Source organism: Halichondria panicea, chromosome 16 (genome assembly GCF_963675165.1).
Source record: "Halichondria panicea chromosome 16, odHalPani1.1, whole genome shotgun sequence".
Taxonomy (NCBI): domain Eukaryota; kingdom Metazoa; phylum Porifera; class Demospongiae; order Suberitida; family Halichondriidae; genus Halichondria; species Halichondria panicea.
In genome coordinates, this window is record NC_087392.1 from 485,751 (window position 1) to 507,241 (window position 21,491).

General features: G+C 44.5%; 1 protein-coding gene across 1 annotated transcript in view; it reads left to right on the forward strand.

The window, feature by feature from the left end:
- The window catches only part of LOC135349606 (uncharacterized), a 46,872-nt gene that overhangs the window by 22,617 nt on the left and 2,764 nt on the right, over positions 1 to 21,491 (forward strand). The window contains exons 7-14 of the mRNA XM_064548147.1: positions 523 to 18,917; positions 19,098 to 19,229; positions 19,319 to 19,503; positions 19,985 to 20,132; positions 20,245 to 20,340; positions 20,432 to 20,613; positions 20,803 to 20,890; positions 21,070 to 21,144. Of these exons, the coding sequence (XP_064404217.1) occupies positions 523 to 18,917; positions 19,098 to 19,229; positions 19,319 to 19,503; positions 19,985 to 20,132; positions 20,245 to 20,340; positions 20,432 to 20,613; positions 20,803 to 20,890; positions 21,070 to 21,144 (19,301 nt within the window). The remainder of the gene's footprint in view (positions 1 to 522; positions 18,918 to 19,097; positions 19,230 to 19,318; positions 19,504 to 19,984; positions 20,133 to 20,244; positions 20,341 to 20,431; positions 20,614 to 20,802; positions 20,891 to 21,069; positions 21,145 to 21,491) is intronic.

Genomic DNA, 21,491 nt, shown 5'->3' on the forward strand with positions numbered 1-21,491 from the left:
GCCGAAAAACGGCAAATTAAAACCCTAACGAAATTTTGGATCGAAACACATCATTTGAAAGGTCTTTTTCTAAGCTTTCAGAAAATCACAAAATTTTTTACATTGGATCAACGGTACTAAAGTTATGGGCGTTGAAAGATGTTTATGTTTAATCAATGGTTCAAGGACTCTTTCAGCTGCCATAACTTGGATCCAATTGCAACAAATTTTGGATTTTTCGAAACCTTAGAAAGAGACCTTTCAAATGGTGTCATCAAAGTTCATACTTAAGCGATAAAATTATTTGCCGATTTTGCCAAACCATGAATAATAGCCCATGGTCCAAAGCCGAAAAACGGCAAATTAAGACCCTAACGAAATTTTGGATCAAAACACATCATTTGAAAGGTCTTTTTCTAAGCTTTCAGAAAATCATAAAATTTTTTACATTGGATCAACGGTACTAAAGTTATGAGCGTTGAAAGATGTTCAACAATCCTCCCTCGTTTATTATATCTAATTGCTTTCTCTCTTATCTTGCAGGTCTGTTTGCCAACTTTCCCCTTGCTAGCGATGGAACACTAACGGCTAGGCTAGGAAATTCTACAACCCATGCCCCTTACTCCACCCACCTCCCCCCTGCCGTCAGTGTGAGGGGGGCACTACTAACTGACATAGTGTGGCATGATCTACCAGAGATACAAGTGGTGGTACAAGTATCCGATGCAAGTGGTGATGTTCATTGCACACCAACGCAAGTCGCTGTTCGAGTTCTACCCGATTCTGTCCTAGCAACGATTGCCGATACTACGCCTCAGATTACCTGCACCTCCTCACCAACCACAGGCCTGTGTGAGGCCACTCTCCCTCTCCCAGACGTCTGGTTCACCTCCTCACTCAGTACCCGCTCTGTGTCTGTTGATATTCGCCTTCTGGACTCGTTAGACACACCCACAATTATCGGCAGTGTGATTGTTACTCCTCAACCCCCTCTGAACTTTTTCAACAATGTTGCCGTAGTATTGCCATCACGACCATTGTCCCCTGCCCAATTGTTTACGGCTCCATTGTACGCACATGCTAGCTACCCTGTGTCCACATTAAGTGTGAGATGTGCTTGTGATGGATTGTCTATCGAGAATTTGGAAATTAATGAAGCAGTGTGGATATCTGAAGTACGACCATTACAGTACCAAAGTGGACAGGAAGTGGGTGTGGTCATAATACTTCGAGACCCAGAGTCAATATCAGCTGATACTGTCGTCCAACCACAATTGATTTTGTCTTTTCAAATGCGAGTGTTAATGTCAGCTGTACCTGGAAGCGTGGCGACCATAAATTGTACGACACTATATCTTGGAAATGTGTTTAATGAGAAGATACAGCCTCAAGGTCATGTGACACCCACCCCCTCTCTCATTATTGATTCCAATACAACGAACTCTCCGACAGTTGGTGAAGTGAGAATTGCTCAAAATATACCCAAAGCATTGTTTTCGTTCGCGGACCAAGCACAAATAGTTAACACCGCTGTGTTTAGTGGAAGTACATCAAATATTCGCATCAACCATCTTGTAGCAATGTCTTTCGGAGGTTTGGTCCTAGCGAGCAATATTAATTGTCAATGGCGCTCCCCTGCATTCACTATCACCCCCCAGTGTGATCAGATCGTTATCAATGGCTCGGAAACGTCAGCAGCTGACAATGAACTTATCACAACTGAATATCAAGGATTGACTTCATCTCTCACCCTTCGTGTGTGGTTCCCCTCTGCAGATGTATCTCTAGAAAGCCTCCCGTCAACTCTGAGTCCCGTCCTAGGCTGGCTGGCCCCCAACTCTACTGGGCAATGCTCTCAACGCTACCAGAGGGGGGTGCTCCAAGCCAACGCCCACTACTCGTACAGCCCCTCCTCTCCTGTCTTCACTGTGTCCATTCTACCACTGATATCACGTCATTTGGTCTCCTCTGATCTGTCAGTTGTGTCTGTGGGAGGTGATGGATTGCTGACTGCTCTGTCTACAGGATCTAGTATAATCTCCGCTGGGGATAGTGTTGGACCAGTTGTTGTTACAGTAACGGACGAAGCTGTACAAGTAGCTGCACTGGATGTCACGGTGTTTAGTGGCCTGACTATCAGCCTACCCCCCTCTCCGTATCCAATCGGATCTACTCAACTAGGATCTGTCGTAATTGAGCAAGAATTCAATTCTGTGTCTTCTCCTGTACTTGTTGCCATGTTAGCAGCTGCCTCTGACGGCTCTGTGATGTCCCTGACGGAGGCGGAAGCAATACGCTTGGTCAGCCTCGACGAGACAGTGGTGCAATCAAACAATGGTGCTCTGGCACTGGTTGGAATGGGCAGCGGAGAGTTGATACGAGTTGATTGGTTATCTGTTTGTACTGGAAATATAATCGCCTCAGGACGTGGACTAATCGATGCTCGAGTACCCGATCCGATTGGTTTTGATCTGAGCCTCTCCTCGTCGTTAGTAACATACCCTGAGGACATGGCAACCGTAGGGGGAGTCCCCACGTCATCCACCCTCACCGTCTCATTGGTTTATCCTGACAGCTTACAGAGGGACGTAACAGAGGACCCACAAACCACCCTCACATTAACTAAAGGAGAAAACCTGGTCAGTCTGGATATTGCCAATAATATAATCAATATTATACCAATTAACCAAAACATGTTAGTAGGAGAAGTTACGATTACTATCGGTTTTGGTCCAATATCGAAAAACATTTCAATCACTGTTGTTGTCTATCAAGGAGTGCGTATACTCTCCACCCCTTTCCCCGCCTACTCTGGCTCCAGCTCCGTCTCGAAAACCACCCTCTTCAGAATTGAACAAACTAATCTCTACCAGTCTGCATTGCTGCAGCTTGATGCGATATTATCTGATGGTTCTGCTGTTAACTCACCTCTTGCCTTGTTTGACACCACCTCCCCTCAACTCTCACTCAGCGGAAATGTTGTGAGCGCCTCTCAAGCTGGCACTTATGAGGTCAGAGGTCAACTGGGACCTGACGATGCTGTTATTCAATTGAACGTATCTGACAATACTGTTTTTGTGACATCGTTTCTACAATTCTCCTCTATGGTAGATAATGACACATTTAGTGGTACTGTCGGAGCTACTGCCTCCCTCAGCCTCGATGTTCAATTCAGCGATTCTACCATTTTCAATAATTTTTTACCTGTCCTTGCCGAATCTGTTTCAGATATAATCTCCTTGACTACAGACACACCTGGAGCCATTACCATTGACTCCACATCGGCTACTCTGTTTCTTCTTAACAATCACCACTCATTGGTGACAGTTACAGTTACTAAGCGACCAAACAACGAACCTCAAGCACAAGTGAGCTTTGCTTGCAATCTAGTACCAGCTGTAGGCGATGTCGACCTTGGAGCTATCAATGGAATACCACTTCCCAGTTTAACTCAAGGTTCGATTCTCACTGTTCCTGTACACATCAATGCCGGAGCTCAGCGGCTGGTTAACTTCAGTCTAGCACTGGTGTATGATAATGATCGATTGAGTCTTTCTAGTGTGGATACAGTTTGGCCAGGTGGTAGTCTGCAACACTCCGATACTCCAGCGGCAGGTCTGCTCACTCTTACAGGCTCACATTCGACCGGCATATCTGGACTGGTTCATGTGGGCACGCTTAAGTTTGACACCCTCGCTAGTGGCATGGCAACAATTGAGGGATTGGTGTTGCAGCTGACTGATGACCAAGGACTCGATATTGGCAATGGAGGTACTAGACAGTTTATTGCTGGACGCGGGAGTGTGGAGATTTTGCCTGGTATTAATAAGAGAAGTATTCACACCAGAGGAAGAAGAAACGTCGTTTGTAGCACTGCTCTACCTTGTGAGTCATGCCCCTCAATCAGAGAAAGGGGAGACACGAACGGAGATTGTATATTTAATAGTCTGGACCCTCTCTTTATGTTGAGCTATTTTGCCGAGGATATATTTGAGTTTCAATTACCCTCAGGCATTTCGCTGAATTCCTCACTAATATCTGAGCAGCTGGAACAGTTTGATGCTGACCTAAATACAGCTGTGGACCCGCAGGATATCTACTTCCTCCACCAAATCCAAACAGGCCTGCTAAACTTCCTGACTGATGTGAGTATACTTCCCATTCAAGACAATCCTTCTTGTACACTGGCAATCAACTGTACGCTAACAAACCATTCGCAAAGCAGCACACAGGTTTTATTTGATCTCTCTCTGCCGTTTGATGCTACCTTCGCAAGACAGCAAGTGTTTGAACAGTCTGTGTACATACGAGGAGCTCCTGTGAGTGGAGGCAACAAAGGTTTAGTGTTGCAAGGAGGACTGGTTGAAGCTGTTGAACTGGAACCTGGTGTGTACGGTATTGAACTACGAACTAACTTAACGCTAACGGACATTGGAGTGAGTGTGATACAAGTTACGTCTGAACATGGACTTGGAACGAACCATGCCAGAACAAGAGCAATGTTTGGTCATCCGGATCCCCCTCACGCCTATCCCAACATGCTGGATGTATCTCTATCAGTGTTCTCTGGTGATACAAGAATCATCGCTAGCAATGGCTACTCTCCCTTCACCTCTTTCAGCAATACATTCACGACAACCGCCTGTCAGCAACCACCAGAGCCGCCAGTTTTCAACCAAACCTTCTACTCGACTTCCGTTCCCGAGAACACTCCGCAAGGCACACCCATTCTCACAGTGCTTGCACGAAGCAACAGCCCATTCGCGGCCACTTACAGTATAGCCTCAGGCAATGCAGGCGGAGTGTTCAGTATCGACCAGACCTCAGGTGTTTTATCAGTGATTGATGTGCTAGACTACGAGACAAGGATCTCCTATATGCTGGAAATCTTAGCCACTGATCCAGCTACTGGTTTCACGTCTACAGCCAGTGCAGACATCCTACTGATCGATATCAATGATAATCGCCCGGTGTTTACTGAATTTGTAACTGAAATAACTCTCGAAGATAATACACCTGTTAACAGTTTGGTTACTGTGGTAATAGCCGAGGATACCGACAGTGAAGTAAGTGGTGAAGTCCGATACGATATCCATAGTGATGGAGACACTTTTGCTATCAATGCTGAGTTAGGTGTAGTCACAGTTGCACGTGTTTTGAACTTTGATGTCCAAAGTAATTACATTGTAATTATAACGGCGAACGACCAGGGACTCCCCCCTCTCTCGTCCAATCTAACAGTGAACATAACGATTCTTCCCTCCGACCCAACAGTGCTCGAGTTTGAGGAGCCATTTGTCATGACTACAATCCCAGAGAACTCATCGAATGGAACGACGGTGCTCGAAGTGGTGGCCTTCCCTGTTTCTGGGGAGACTGATGGTACTGAAGTGGTGGAGTATTTTATAGACGCTACTGTCCCCGTGCCATTTGCTGTTGATTCTGAGACGGGTGTGATATCGGTGGCTGGTGAGTTGGATAGAGAAACTGTTGACTCGTATCAATTTATAGTGCGAGGAGTGTTGGTGAACGATGTTAGAGCCGTGCCAGCACAAACTGCCATCTTTGTAACTGTCTCTGATGTGAATGATAATCGACCACTGTTTGAACAAGACTCCTATCAGGCAAATCTCCGTGAGAATGAACCCTCAGGCACACTACAGCTGACTCTTAGAGCTATAGACGTTGATCAAGGGCAGAATGCCAATATCAGCTACTCGTTATTGCAACCCTCCGATATCATCGCCGTGGAAAGCATAAGTGGGGTGCTCACTAACACACGGCCAGTGGACTATGAGCTGACTCAGCAGGTGGTGGTTATTGTGCTAGCAACGGATGCTGGAACTCCTGCTCTATCTGCTGAGATCAATGTTACCATAACAATTGTTGATGAAAATGATAATCGACCTACGATACATTTGTCCAGCCAACAAGAATTCCTCCGGGAGAATGTTACTATAGGAACAGCAGTGGCCCAAGCTAACGCTACAGACTTGGACCTTGCAGACAGTATATTATTCAGTTTACTAATGGCTGATACTACTGGAGGAAGAGTACCAAGTATTGACTTCATCATCGATGAATATACCGGACAAATAACCACTTCAGCTTCTCTAGACTATGAGATGGTATTGTTCTACGAACTAGTGGTCATGGCAACTGATAACGGAGGACTGAGTTCAGAGGCTGTACTATTGGTGAACATAACTGATGTGAATGATAACTCACCCACTTTTGCACAGAACAACTTTAATCTATCTGTCCGTGAAGATACTGCAATAGGAGCTACTCTATTTGTGCTGGATACTACTGACAACGATTCACCCTCAAACTCTGAAACTGTCTATACCTTAATCACCAGTGATCCATTTGTATCTACACTGTTCAATGTAAGCGCTGCAGGGGAACTGACACTTAGCTCCCCTCTAGACTACGAGACACAGGCAAGCTATGTATTAACAGTGAGAGCCTCCAACACTGCCCCAGGGGCTGCCTCCAGCACTGCAAATATCACAATCATGGTAATCGATGTCAACGAATTTGCACCAGTCTTTACACAAATGATGTACAATGCAACAATTGAGGAAGAAGCACAATCTGGAGTGTTTGTAGTGCAAGCCTCAGCTACTGATCAAGATGGAACAGCTGCAATCACATACTCCATTAATCTACAAGAGTTTCTAGTCGTTGCCAACGGAAGCATTTTCACCACACAGCCACTGGACAGAGAAAATATAAGTCTGTATGAGATAACAGTGACAGCCAGTGATAATAACATTCCTGGACGAAATGCATCAAGTGTTGTTTTGGTCTATCTCTCTGATATCAACGACAACCCCCCATCACTTAGCTCCCCCACAGAGTTGACCATCTCTGAAACTATGAGTGTAGGTACAGAGGTACTAAAACTGACTGCTATGGACCCTGATGATGGATTAAATGGAGAGATTGGAAGCTTTACCTTGCTCACTTTATCTGATAGCTTCAACTTAACTCTCAGCGGAAGCCTTGTAATTACTATGCAATTGGATGCCGTTATTGTACCACAAAATATTCTATTAATACAAGTGAACGATCTGGGAGCTCCTCCTCTCTCCTCTACAACCTCGCTAACAGTTAATGTTGAGCCTTCCCTTGCACCAATGTTCACTCAAGCACGATACACGGCTTCTATAGCGGAGAACAACGAACCAAATACATTCCTGCTACAAGTTCAGGCAACGTCCAGACATCAAATGGTTACCATTGTCGGCTACTTTCTCAGTCCTGATTCCATTCCACTGGCTGGTGTGTTTGCAGTTGACGAAAACACTGGGAACGTAACTGTGCTTGAATCATTGGACCGTGAAGCACGTGATTCGTACTCTCTAACTATAATAGTTGAAGCTTTGTTCAATGGAACTATTCTAACGGCCGCTGCTCCACTCAATGTTACCGTTGTAGATGTGAATGATAATCCCCCTCTCTTTGACCAGCAACAAAATGTTGTGTTTGTACCAGAGACAGTAAGAGCTGACTCTGCAATCATCATGCTTCAAGCTAGTGATAATGACACAGGTGGCAATGCTCACATTGAATACACCATAGCAACTGGTAACGAAGAGAATCTGTTTAGAATTGAAGCGAATGGAACTATTTTTGCAACCACTTATCTTCTTGGAAGAGTTGGCAATTATACACTAAGTGTTTTAGCCACAAATCCTGTTGAAGTCGGAGCTCTCAACTCCACAGCAGAAGTTCTGATTGCTATTCAACCTGTTAACACTTTCACACCTCAGTTCTCACAGCCAGCATATATTGTTAATATATCCGAGAGCAGTAACGTTGGAGCTTTGCTGGGGATCCTGGTAGCCATGGACGCTGACGAGGGAACAGCTGGAGATATTACCTACAGAATCCAGTCTGACGGTAGCAGTGGACGTTTTACCATTAACTCGACCTCTGGTGAACTCTTCCTCAGCGATACAGTGGATTACGAGCTCCAAACCACCTTTAACCTCAACGTTACTGCCACAGACGCTGGCACACCTCCTTTTTCATCAGTGGTTTTGGTGACAATCGAAGTCCAAGATGTTAATGATCAGCGGCCAATCTTCACATCTCCACTTTTTGTTTCGGAGGTGGATGAGGGATTACAAGCTGGCGCTGTGGTCACTATCCTCACATACAACGATGAGGACTCTCCACCAAATGCACAGGTGGTTTTCAATGTTCCATCAGACGTTGCCTCTCTCTTTGCAATCTCCATTAACGGTACAGTGCAAACATTGGCACCTCTGGATCGAGAAAATGTACCTAGCTATACATTTACGGTGACTGCTGTTAACGAAGGGGGCGGAGTAACTCTCACTGGAACCACCACCCTACAAATCACTGTGGAGGACGTCAATGATAACAACCCACTGCTGAGTCAGCGTATGTACGCTCGTGTCCTCCAAGCACCTGTCTCTGCTAATACATCACTTTTAACTGTGCAAGCTTCGGATGCTGATGCCCCAGGGCCCAACTCTCAACTCTCATTCTCATTGGTCAATTCTAGTGGCGTATTTGCTATTGGTACAACAACAGGAACGATATCAATTATCAGTGAAATTAAAAACGCTGGAAATTTCTCGTTTGCAATTGAGGTGACTGATCAAGGCCAACCACCCCTTAGTAGCAATGCTACTGTCATGGTAACGGTACTACCAGCTGATGACTTAACTGCAGGAAGAGAAAGAGACTTTGTGTTTACAGCTGATCGTGGAATTCATCTCGTTGGAGCTTCCGCTGAAGTTATGGTGGGTGTGTACAACCATCAGTATGGATACGCTATTGGTAGGAATGTGTTTGAGAGTAGACGAGTGAGTGTTGGTCTAGGCCCTCTGTCAGCTACCCAGACAGTGTCCCCTTCCCGACGGCCTGCCGTAAGTGTGGCTGCCATTCTTGTCAACACTTTTGTCTGGCATGATAGCCCTAGTGTACAACTGGTCGTACAAGTAAGAGACGAAGCCGGTAGCGTACATACTGCAGGCACCTCCGTATTTGGTATGGCCACCCATCCATCTCTTGGCCCATCGCAGCAGAGCAACTGCTCCACAAGATCGTCTGATGGCACTTGTATGATATCTGTACCTATACCTTTAAACTGGTTCAGCAGTAGCGAGGTTGTTAATGTACAGTATGGACTCTCCAGTACAACTTTGCAAACTGCAGGAAGGGTAGAAATACAGCCACAAATTTTATTCACGTCCTCTGATAACATCTACGTCTACATGGAGATGCCATTCCAAGATCTCTTCAGAAGAGACCGTTTCTCTGTGACTGTGTATGGACAGGCTGGCTCTAAAGCAGTTGGTTCTTTCACCATATCCGTGATAGGTTCCAGTGACATTGTTCTGACTAGTTTGACTGTAGATGGCTCAGTGTGGCAAGCAGAGACTGGAGTGAGTGGTGATGGAAGTAGGACAATAATAGCAGTCAGAGCTGATCAAACGATAGTCCCTCCATCTGGTCGAGTTGTTTTGTTCACGATTAATGCACAAGTTTCAGGGAGCAGCACATTGGATACTCTACTTACCAATGCTATGATGTGTACAGTAACAGATTTGAGTGATTTTGATAGAATGAGAGTACTGCCACCGCCTGGAGAGACTGCTCAACTATCGATGACGTTGTCACGAAATGGAATCACTACTTCAGGTGCAGTGTATGTAGCTGCTGATCGAACTGTAGGCCTGTTGCCTTATACGGAGTCATCAGAACTCATCAATACTGCTTTGCTCAATAGAGAACCAGTGATTAGTCCTCTAACAGTCTTGGAGGTTAGGCTAACTGGTAATGTGTTATCGTCCACCACTCCCCTCTTGTGTGAGACTGCCAACCCGTCTGTCGTCTCGGTGAGTACAGATTGCGCCAGTGTCATGGTAACTCAGGACAACACTCAAGCATCTACTAGTGTGGAGATTTCTATCACTCAAGGAACATTGTCTGCCTCCACCCCCATACGTGTGTGGATACCTCAAACAGCACTCAGGGCCTCACTATCTGATACCATTCTCAACAGAATACCTGGTCTGGCTACTAGTACTGAGGCATGCTCTCCCATCTACCAAACTGCACACCTCACTGTTTTTGCCGATTTCACCGACTCTCAAGAAATTATACAAAACATTGACATCACTGATATGATATCCAGTCTTGTGACCACATCTGATTCTACTATTCTATCTGCTAATGAAAGGACAGTGAGTGGTATTTCTGCAGGTATTGCTGAGCTGCAATACCAATCGCCATCACAGCCATCAGGTAGAGAGTTTACTATTAAGGTGAATGTAACTGATGCAGCGGTGGAAGTATTAGGATTGGACGTTCAAGTGCTGACTCTATTGACTGCTGATGGATTGAATAATATTGATAGACTATCGACAACATCGCTCACTCTAACTACTGAACAGGTGTTTGACTTTGAAGGCACTCAGGGAGTTGTTATTTCAACTGCTGTTTTTGCTGATGGTACAAGATCTCTACTCAATCAAAGCTCAGTAACCTACCAATCCCTCGACTCAGACATTATTTCTGTTTCTGGGTCTACAGTGACTGCATTGGCCTCTGGAGAAGGGGACCTCATACGAGCAATATGGACACAACCACAAGACTGCGGCCTGGAACCGATAGCAACGGGAATAGGTATTGTACGAGTAACCATTCCACAACCTGTTCGTATTGATGTTATTGCACAGACAGTTTTGACTAGAGCTGGAAGTATAGCCGAGTCTATAAATGTACCTACAGCTACGAGTGTATCTATCACAGCTGTGTACAGTGATGGTCGGAGTCAAGATCTCTCTAATGATAACCGGACTCGATACATTGTACCCTCCGACCTTATATTGGTGAGAAGTGATGATGTCATACTATCCGTAAACAGCGAAGCAACTCCTGGAAACTATGTAATACAAATCTCATTCGCTCAATTTCCAAGCCTGGGGCAAAGTGTGACAATCAGCGTTGTTGAACTGGAAGATATTGTTTTGTCAGCCACCCCCTTTCCGATCTACCCTGGATCTAGCAACACGTTTATAACCCAGCTCCAAATAATTGCTGCCACTGGTGTTAGACAAAAGGCATTAGTTGCAGCTAATGGAATTCTGAGCAATAGCGAAATAAGGAGTATATCATTCCATCCTGAATTGACATTTGAGATCACCGAGGATCAGAATTTACAGTCACGCATTGATCGATCTGCCTCAGGCAATGTACTAACCGTACCATCCGTGTCACAACTTGACAGTGTTATCAGTATATCTGCAATGCTAGGACGAGTTGATTCGTCTACTCCCCTGCAATTAACCATCTCATCAAATGAAGTTGACATATCTGTAATTAATATTGAGAACTTTCCCAGCTTCACGTTCAATGGAATAGCCGACTCAGCACAACACCAAGTAGTGTTCACAGCTATATTTCAAGATGGTACCCAGTATGTCAATCTGTTTCGAGACAACAGCCTTCCTAACCTTGTCACCTTCGATGCTCCGTCCTCTGCAGTCGATATTGATCGTCTTACTGGAGTTTCCACGCTTAGAAGGAACTTGCCAACCACAGCAACTATCACTGTCGAGGCTATCAACAATTTGATTGAGTCGAGTATCAATTTTTTCACCAACCTTGACCCAGACATAGGAGACGTTGACCTTGGGGAACTCACAGGTCCACCCCTCCCCCCCATAACAATGGGACAAACGTTTACTGTTCCTGTTAGAGTCAATTCTGGTTCAACCATACTTGGCTCTATTGAACTGGACATTGCTTTTGACCCGTCTACAATTCGTGCTGTGTCAGCTATTGCAGGACCTGACTGGCCAGCTGGTGGTAATTTTGTTCCTACCTTAAACGACCCACTAGAAATAGTTTCATTGGGTGGAACACTGGTAGGAGGAGCTCCTGTTTCTGGCCTCTCCCATCTTGCTGACGTCACGTTCGAAGTGGTGGGAACAGGTACTACTGATGTGTCAGGGACGGTGGTCACATTAGCCGATGTGGGAACTCTTGGAGCTCCAGCTGAGAACATAGGTACTGTACCACGGCCATTCATTGCTGGGAACGTTCAGATCCAACTGAATGGTGGTGTAGGAAAACGAGATATTTCCTACCAAACAAGAAATGTCCAAACGAGGCGAGTAAAGAGACAGACTGCTTGCTCTGATGATTCTCCGAGAGAAACTGGTGATCTTGATGGGAATTGTGTTTTTGATGTGAGAGATGGAGCCTTTTTGCAACAATACATACTCCAATCACTAACCACAGGAACACCTCCAGCCCTCCCCGCTAATAGAGCTATGTTCCTTGACATAGATGCAAATGGTAGAGTGGATGTCAATGACGTGGTATTCATGCTGAGAGTTAACTTCCGATTGCTGCGATTCTTTCTCAATCCAAAGTTTGATGCTGTTGACGATTCTGAAAGCTGTCAACTCACATTCAATGTATCTTTATTGCAGGGAGGAGACTCTCCAGCAAGCAGCTCAACTACTTCACTAGTTATTGATATTGCCCACTCAGACTCTGACTTCCAAGACGAATTTGATGCTTCAAATTTTACCACAGGTTTTCTCTTACCCACACCCAAAGGGATGGGGCTGCATGGAGGTCTTGTACTGGCTGCTTATCTTGGTGATGGAGTGTATGGTTTCACAATGAACACAGCTATAAGCAAAACACTAATTGGTTTGTCTCTTATTCAAGTAATATTTGATAACAATAATGACACCTCTGCAGCGAGAACTGCAGCCTTGTTCTCACAGTCTGGCCCTCGCTATGGTAACCTTGATGTCACACTCTCACTACGTCAACAAAGTGTACCTATATCCACTCAACTTGGCTACTCCCCCCTCTACTTGTTTGATAGCGTACAGACGACTGAAGTGTGTCTCTTTGAAAAACAACCACTCAGATTCATCAACAGTACCTACTCTGCTAGCATCAATGAGAGTGTCCTAGTTGGCACTGAAGTGCTGGCCCTGTCTGCAATTTCAACAAGACCAGACGCTGCAATAACCTATTCCATCAACAATAACTCATTTCCATTTTCTATAAACCTCGTGTCTGGAGTTGTTACGCTCTCACAACCATTGGACTTTGAGACTCAGCAAATGTACCAGCTCACAATCACAGCAACTGAAGTTGGAGGCTTTTACACTGCAACTGCAGAGCTTGTGATACTGGTGATCAATGTGAACGATCTCCCACCCATTATCAATGATACTGCCCCAGTGCAAGTAGTGGCTACTCAGAGCAATGGAGACATAGCTCGAGTGATTGCTGTTGACCCTGATGGTCTTGACGAATTGCAGTTTGAACTCACTACATCTCTCAACCAGTTTAAAGTTAACCAATCAACAGGAGTTGTTAGTATCGCTTCTTCATTGATGGACCTTGCAAATACGATAGTTGATTTGAACATTTCTGTTTCTGACAGCCTATTCACAAATTCTACTTCTGTTACAGTTGATGTTTTCCTACCTACATTTACAGAACAATCAGTGGTGGTTTCCATTCAAGAAAATGCAATAGTTGGAACTGCAGTGGTGAATATATCTATTGAGAATGCAAGAGATTTAGAATTTGTGTTGGTGTCTGCAGATCCTTCATTTACTGTCAGCAATGATGGGGTAGTGACTGTTGATGCTGGATTGGATTTTGAGGCTCAATCTACCCATATCTTCAATATTACAGCTACCAGTACTTCACCACCTGTTACGTTAATTACAACACTGAATATATCCTTAATCGATATCAACGATAATCCACCCACCTATTCTGATGCTGTTATCAATATCACTATCAACTCCAGTACCCTCATAGGAGAACGCATTGCTAGTGTCATAGCAACTGATGCCGACTCTGGTGTGAATGCAGACATCTCGTACACTTTACAAACTCCAACCTCACTGTTCACACTCCATCGAACAACTGGTGATTTGTTCTTAGCTGGAACTCTACTAGGTGTACAGTCATCACTGGAAATCATAGTGATAGCTACTGATGGTGGAGCTATGCCTCTCAATGGTAGTGCTCGAATTATGATTGAGATTGTTTCCCCTTTGTTTGTCGACCTTCCTATTGCCCCAATCTTTGTTGCCTCTAATGGCCTTGCAATTTTATCCGATACACAGATGAGAAACAACAATAGTTTTGCTCAACAGTTTAGCAAATTACACAATTCAAAGTCTGAAGAGTTATCAGCTACTCTGTCTGGTATGAGGATTACTGCCTCGGTGTCAAGCACATTGCAAAATGGTGTTACAGCTACTGCGGCTTTGCTTCAACCATCAACGGTGGTGTACCAAGAGTCACCCACCATCTCAGTGGCATTCCAAGTCAGGGACTCTGATCATCTCACAACTGTTGTTAATACGATTGCTTCTTTTGATGTGGTTCGTGATGCTTTGAGGAACAGCTCTGACTCGTGTGTGCCTGATGACCGTGGAGTGTGTGTGGCTGTATTCACTGTACCTCAGAATTGGTTCACTCAAGCTACTACTGTGATCATAGTTGAGCCTCAATTGAATGGACAGCCAGTTGACTTGAATGTAATGTTTATCACTTTACAACCTTCTCCATCGAACTCATTAGACTTTCAAAATGCTATAATTACTACATTGCCATCGCGAGATATCGTATCCGGACAAACTATTACAATGGACATATCTGCCTACATCAGTAATGCAGTGGTTGGATTCGCTGTCTCATTCCAACTACACCCATCTCTCGAGGTAATGGATGTTATCATTAATAACACTCAGTGGGGTGTGCAAACAGCCTCAGGCAATAATACCCTCGGAATCGTAGCGATTGTGGCCACACCTGTTGAACAATTCACCGTCCGTTCACCTGTTTATTTATTTTCCGTTCAATTGAGAGTGGTTACTAGTAACCCTGCAACCATTCCTATATCCGGGACAATACACTCTCTGAGCGATGCTATCGAAGGCAGCGTGATTCTTGACTCAACCAACAGCTCCACGGCTCCACTGTTGTTGACTGGTAGAGACGGTGGTGTGAGTGAGATTGGAACTGTTAATGTTGTCCCTGATACATTGCAAGCTCTGTTTCCATACACTGAGCAGCCTGAGATCCTGAATACAGCTGCTCTGGATGGTATTGTATTATCTATACAAGTGTATTTGTTGGGTGCATATTCATCTGGAGAGATCCTACCATACACAGCTGACATCACCTGCTCTAGCAATACGTCTGTCGTCAATATTGACTCGCTTTGCTCATCTCTGCTACTCAATGGAGGAGAAACTGGAGGTGCTGACAGTGTATTAATGATGTTCAATGTATCGGACATTACTGCATCCATGCCAGTGCGTGTTTACTACCCTCAGGGAAGCTTAAGACTGGTTGCAAGTGACACAACACTCAATCGTATACAGTACACTCTTGCTGATACCTGTACATCATACCAGCAGGCATCTTTGTCAGTTTTTGCTGATTTTAAAGCAGGTGAACGTGCCCTCACAAATGTCTCCCTCGCTCACTTGTTACCACCGCCTTACCTTGAAGACGATGAAAGCACTGTGCTACAACTGGATGGTCATATGATGTATGGTCGGTCTTCTGGTTCAACTCGTGTGTGTGTTGGAAGCACTACAGTTTGCATTGAAATTACTGTCTCCACGGAAGTCGTGAAGTTGGTTAATGTGATTAGTTTGTTAATTGTTGAACTCAGCCTTACTGCTAACTCTACTGTTGTTCCTAACTCGGTAGAAACAGCTCTGTTTGATATCAGATCACAACTGCAGTTTGAGCAGGAGATTGGTACACTACTAGTGGCAGTACAATACACAGATGGAACCTACTCTCCTGTTGACATCAGCGATGTGACTTTAAATCAACCTGTAGATACGTCTGTGTACACTATTCAAACTGGCCAAGTAACAGCGAGAGGAGGTTCAGGCTTGGCTGAGCTGTTTTATCGATGGACTCCGCTAGCTGGAACATGTGGCTTAACTGTCAGTGAAACCATCTCTGTAACAGCAGACCTCCCACAGCCTGTATCAGTACGCACAACTACTCTCACCCTTACCATTGCAACTATAGAGAGTGATGCTTCACTAGCTGGACTACCAACTACTCTAAGTATTACAATGGAACTGGTATACTCTGACAATCGCACTCTGAATATTACTGGTGATTCTCGCCTTAGCTACATGCCCTCAAGCAATCTAATAGCCATCTCCAGCATTGGTGAGGTCACAGCCACTGGACAAGGCGCTGGTGTGGGTGTGGCTATTGTTGTAGTTATGTTCACGAACGCCCAATCAAACCTAACCATTGAACTAAGTGTGGAGGTGGTGGCTGCAACTGGTTTGGAGATATCTGCCACCCCATATCCAAGTTATCCTGGCTCAGAAAATAATCAGATATCAACTCTTTCTCCTCTCGAAGACACTGGTATCTGGCAGAGGGGGGTGGTTGCACTTCGTCTCAGTCTAACCAATGGGCAGACTCTCGATGTTACTTCACTTCCCCGTGCAGTAATAACAGTGATTGGAATAACTATCTCTAATGAGTTTGTTTTAAGTGTGAATGGTGCTGGAGGTGTACTTATAGATGCAATGTTTGGTTCTCTGGTCACTGATATACCACGACAGCTTACTGTTAGCAGCACACCTATTACAGTTACTAACATTTCACTGGAGCCCCTACCCAACAATGTTCTGGTGGGTATAGCTGACATCTCTGCAATACAAGTATACTCAACTATCACATTCTCTGATGGTACAATGTTCATCAACTATCCTGCACCCAGCCTACCCTCAGGTCTGGTTGTCTATAGCACTGACAGCAATGCTATTGCAGTTAACCAGTCAGGAATGATAACTCCACTGCAGAACTCTATGTCTTTAGTAACTCTAACGGCTACTAGTAAAGATGAAAGTGTCAGCTCCAGTATTCAATTCACTGTTGACCTTGTTCCTAATATAGGTGACGTTGACCTTGTATTATCATCATTTGGACCGTTCACTGTGGACAATCTGTTGAGTATTTCTATATTTATCAACACCGGGGGTCGTAATCTGGGGGTGATCGAGTTGTCGCTACTGTATGACAGCCAGGTACTAAGCCCTGTGAGTGCTGAACTTGGATCTGATTGGACGAGTGGAATATTTGCAGTTTATCTCTTTGACAGCGCTGGTATCGTGAGAATGGGTGGTGTACTCACAGTTGAAGGTGCTGCCACTGTTGACCTGCATTTACTTACTGTACACTTCAATGTTATTGGACCATCTGCTTTTGGCGAGTCTTACCTACGCGGTGAATTGGTTACTCTCACAGAGTTTGGTGCTCAAGGTATTACAATCGGGGCACCTACACCTCGCCCGTTTGTAGCTGGAGATACAAGATTCTTTGTTGATAGCACTCGTAAAAGATCGGCTATGCAATCTTCAAGCACACCTCGAACCAGGAGAGCCGTTGATGAATGCCTTACCTTCAACTGTAGCTGCTCACGATCCACTCAAGGCGATATAGATGGTAACTGTTTGTTTGATCTGAGCGACGTCTCCTTTGCTCTTCGCTACCTCTCACAGTCACTAATTGAACTGAATGGAGATGATTCGATATCTTCTGTTCTGGATCAGAACAGAGATGATGCTGCAGACACAACTGATGTTTATTTCCTTTTCCGAGCCGCTCTTGGTCTGACTCATTTCCTGCAGGATGTTCAAATCACTCCTGTTCAAGATGCTCTCTCAGCATGCCTTTTCACAGTGAATGTGCAACTATCATCCTCTGGACAAACGGATGTGCTTATCGACCTAGCCTTGGACCCTCAATTGGCCCCTATAAACAACATCCCCTCAACAGGCAGTATACTCACTACAGACAAAGGCTCTGACTTGTCCGGCGCATTATACTCCACACAATTGGTTAATGGTTCGTATATTCTCCAGCTGGGAGCAGAGTTTGTTTCATCTATGGTCGGTGTATCTGTTGTTCTGGTTACATACGACTCGAGACGTCAAACAAGTGCTGACAGGACAACACAGTTCTTTGGACCACCTCCCCCAACCTTCGGAGCCTTAAATATTACATTAACTCAACCACCAGTTCGTCTCTCTGCTTTAAATGGTTACTCTTCATTGTTGACAGTCTCTAATAGTTTGGAGTCTTCTCAATGCAACAATAATCCTGTACTAGGCTTACAGCTCAACGCAACATTCTTGTCTCCATTCCAAGCGGTATTGGATTGGACGCTACTCAATCGCAGAACAGGACTAAACTTTACTGATCAGCTAAGGATACAAGTTCAAGAGTGCAGTATTTCTCAAGCAGGAGTTGCTGATAATATCTGTCCCGAGTATTTGATCTCCCCAGTGCAAGCAAACACACAGCACACTTTACCATCAACACCATTCACTGAGTATGCTTTCAGAGTGCTTGCCCCAAATGATGTGCAAACAAACATGCTCCAAGTCCGCTCCCCTGAGGCCTCTCCTGAGGGCCTGTCTGCTCCCACCTACGAACATATCGCTGGTGGTGTGGTCCTGAGATGGTCTGTACCCTCTCAACCAAATGGAATCATTACTCACTACACTCTAACACGCAACTCTCAAGTAGTCTTCAACGAATCTAGTTTAATTGTTACCCTTCATTCAGCCATCACTGTAGCAACGAATGTCTCGCTAACGGCCTACAACTCAGCTGGTTTCACCACAAGCCCCCCTGCAGTCATACCCCCCACTGATATTGAGGGTAGCACACTGAGCCCAGGATTGCCTGTGGCCATTACTGATGCTATCATAGTATGTGTATTGTTGACTGTGTGTGTGATAGTAATACTGTTGGTGCTACTAGCCGTGGGAATGAAATGTAACAGGAGGTGGGGCAAGGACAAACCACCACCCTTTATCTCTCTGGACTTTGATGCCGAGAAGATTGGTGTGGTGAGTTACAATTGTTGGAGCTATAATTATGCATGTGCATTTTCACCATTCGTAATACCATAATGTGCAAAAGGAATATACAATTCATAATTAGCATGTACAGGGTAATTAAATTAAAATTAATATGCAGGAATGTCTGACTAATTATAAGTACAATGTTGCTATAACAAATGCTTGTAGGAGGAGATTCCACTTAAGGATGACAGTGTGAATGTGCTGCTCTCATTGGATGCACAGAGAGGACAACACTTCTCTCAAAAGTTCACGCAGGAAGACTCCCAAGCATTCTGGCATCAGGATGAAAAAGGCATTGTGAGTTTGCACACACACACACAACACCCCCCACACACCCACACCCACACACACTAAATAGGTTCAATACCATGCACACACACACACAGGAACTGTTTCCTCCGCACTACGAGTCCTCGGCTGATGACTCGAGTGGTGATGAGGGCTTCACTACAGAGCTGGACGAGCAATGGCGTCTTGGAGAGACAGCTCCTGAGGATGGAGAGTTTGCTGAGCTGAGTGACCTCTGGGACGATGCACTCAACGAGAGCAAGGGGCACTCCACAAAGAAAAAGTGAGTTGTATATATAGGCACAGTAAGATTTTAATAAAATAAACTTGTAAACTATCTTTCTAAGAATTCTGTGGATCCAATTTCAACGATTTTATGATTTTCTAAAAGCTTAGAATGAGACCTTTCAAATGGTGTCATCAAAGTTAATATTTGAGCGATAAAAGTATTTGCCGATTTGGCCACACCATGAATAATAGCCCATGGTCCAAAGCCGAAAAATGACAAATTATGGCACCTTATCAATTTTGGATTGAAACACATTATTTGAAAGGTCTCTTTCTAAGCTTTCAGAAAATCCGAACATTTTTGACATTGGATCAACGGTACTAAAGTTATGGCCGTTTATAGATGTTCAACTACAACCCCTTGTTCAATAGGAAAAAGCAAGCTATGTGTGGTTCACTTATCCCCATCTCTCTAGGTTACATTCTAGCTTGATTTGGTATGCTGACTTTAATAATACTGTTTGGTTTCTCTGTAGGTCGAACAGGCCTTCCTCCTCAAGCAAGCGGAGGTCAGGTATCTTTAAGCGATTCTCCAGACACCAACAGGAGGACCAGCTGCAGTTGTTGGAGGAGGGTGGGTCACAGCAATCTGTTGGAGAGCCTGACCTTCTCTCCGATCATGAGGTACGCATGTACACACGGTCATGTGGTTTGTGGTTGAGCATGTAGCCGTTAGAAAGCTCGATAGAATGTGAGTAACTGTACATTTATGCATCTCTTGCTCATATAATTATAGATGGAGTATTTTCAAAGTCAGATCACCAGCTACAATCAAGAGCAAAGAAGAAGATCCTCCGTAATCGAGACTAGCAAGAAAAGATTAAACTTTGGAGTAAGTCTTCACATCATCATAATATACCGATTATGTATTTAATTTTTGTTTTGAATCGGCTGTTAATTGTTCATAACCCCCTACCCTCTAGGGTACCACGTCAATGACGAATGAGCAGGTGGAGCGTTATCCTGTCGATCTCCCAGATGAATCTGCTGAGTCAGCGTCAGAGGTTGCCAAACGTCTGATGAGTACTGTACAAGTTGGAGACTACCGACGACAATACCGCTCGCTAATGGCCGTCAAGCCAGACAGTGAGGCCTCCCAATCAAGGTATACACATGTATGTGTGTGTCTATATTATATATATATGTATGTGTATGTATGTCTGTGTGTGTGTGTGTCTGTGTCTGTGTGGGGATGGGATGGAGTTGTGTGGGTGTGTGTGGGTGGGTGTGTGTGTGGGTGTGTTTGTTTGTGTGATGGGATGAATTTGATCCAAACAAAATGTTCAATATACAGATTGTCAGTCAATGTGCCCAAGAATCGCTATGGCAATGTGTCTGCAGCTGACCAGACCAGAGTCACCCTGACTGATGCTACCCCCATGGTGAGAATGTGTGCACTGTAATGTCATACTTTGCTCATAATTGTACCATAACTTCAGCTAATAAATGCTCAACTAGAGTTAGTTTGTTACTATACAAGTACTTGAATGTGTATGTTTTCCTGCACACACTAATCACTCTGTATTGACTGAGTGACTGAATTCTTTCCATGCCTTTGCAGGTTAGAGGCTCTGACTACATCAATGCCAACTTTTTGAATGGATTCGACCGACCCAGTGCCTATATAGCCACTCAGGTTAGCTCTTGAAATCTTTTTTAGGCATAATTGTTTTGAGCTACTGCATGCAATATGGCTCTATTTGTTTTCACAGTCAATCAATTATCATTCTCAGTGTGACTGTGTGTGGTTTGTTTGCTAACAACCCAAAACCAAATGATATCCGATAGACACAATCTATACTATAGATCTAATTGCTTGTCTACGGGCCATTGCCCTGCCCCCACCACAGCGTGTTTGTCCCCTTCTCTACGTACACTGAGAGCTAACTAGTCGTAATCATAATTGATTGAGTTATTTTGTTTGTCATTTTAGAATGTCAATACAACGTCAATTAGAGGGAGTATGGATTCTCGTATGAAGTT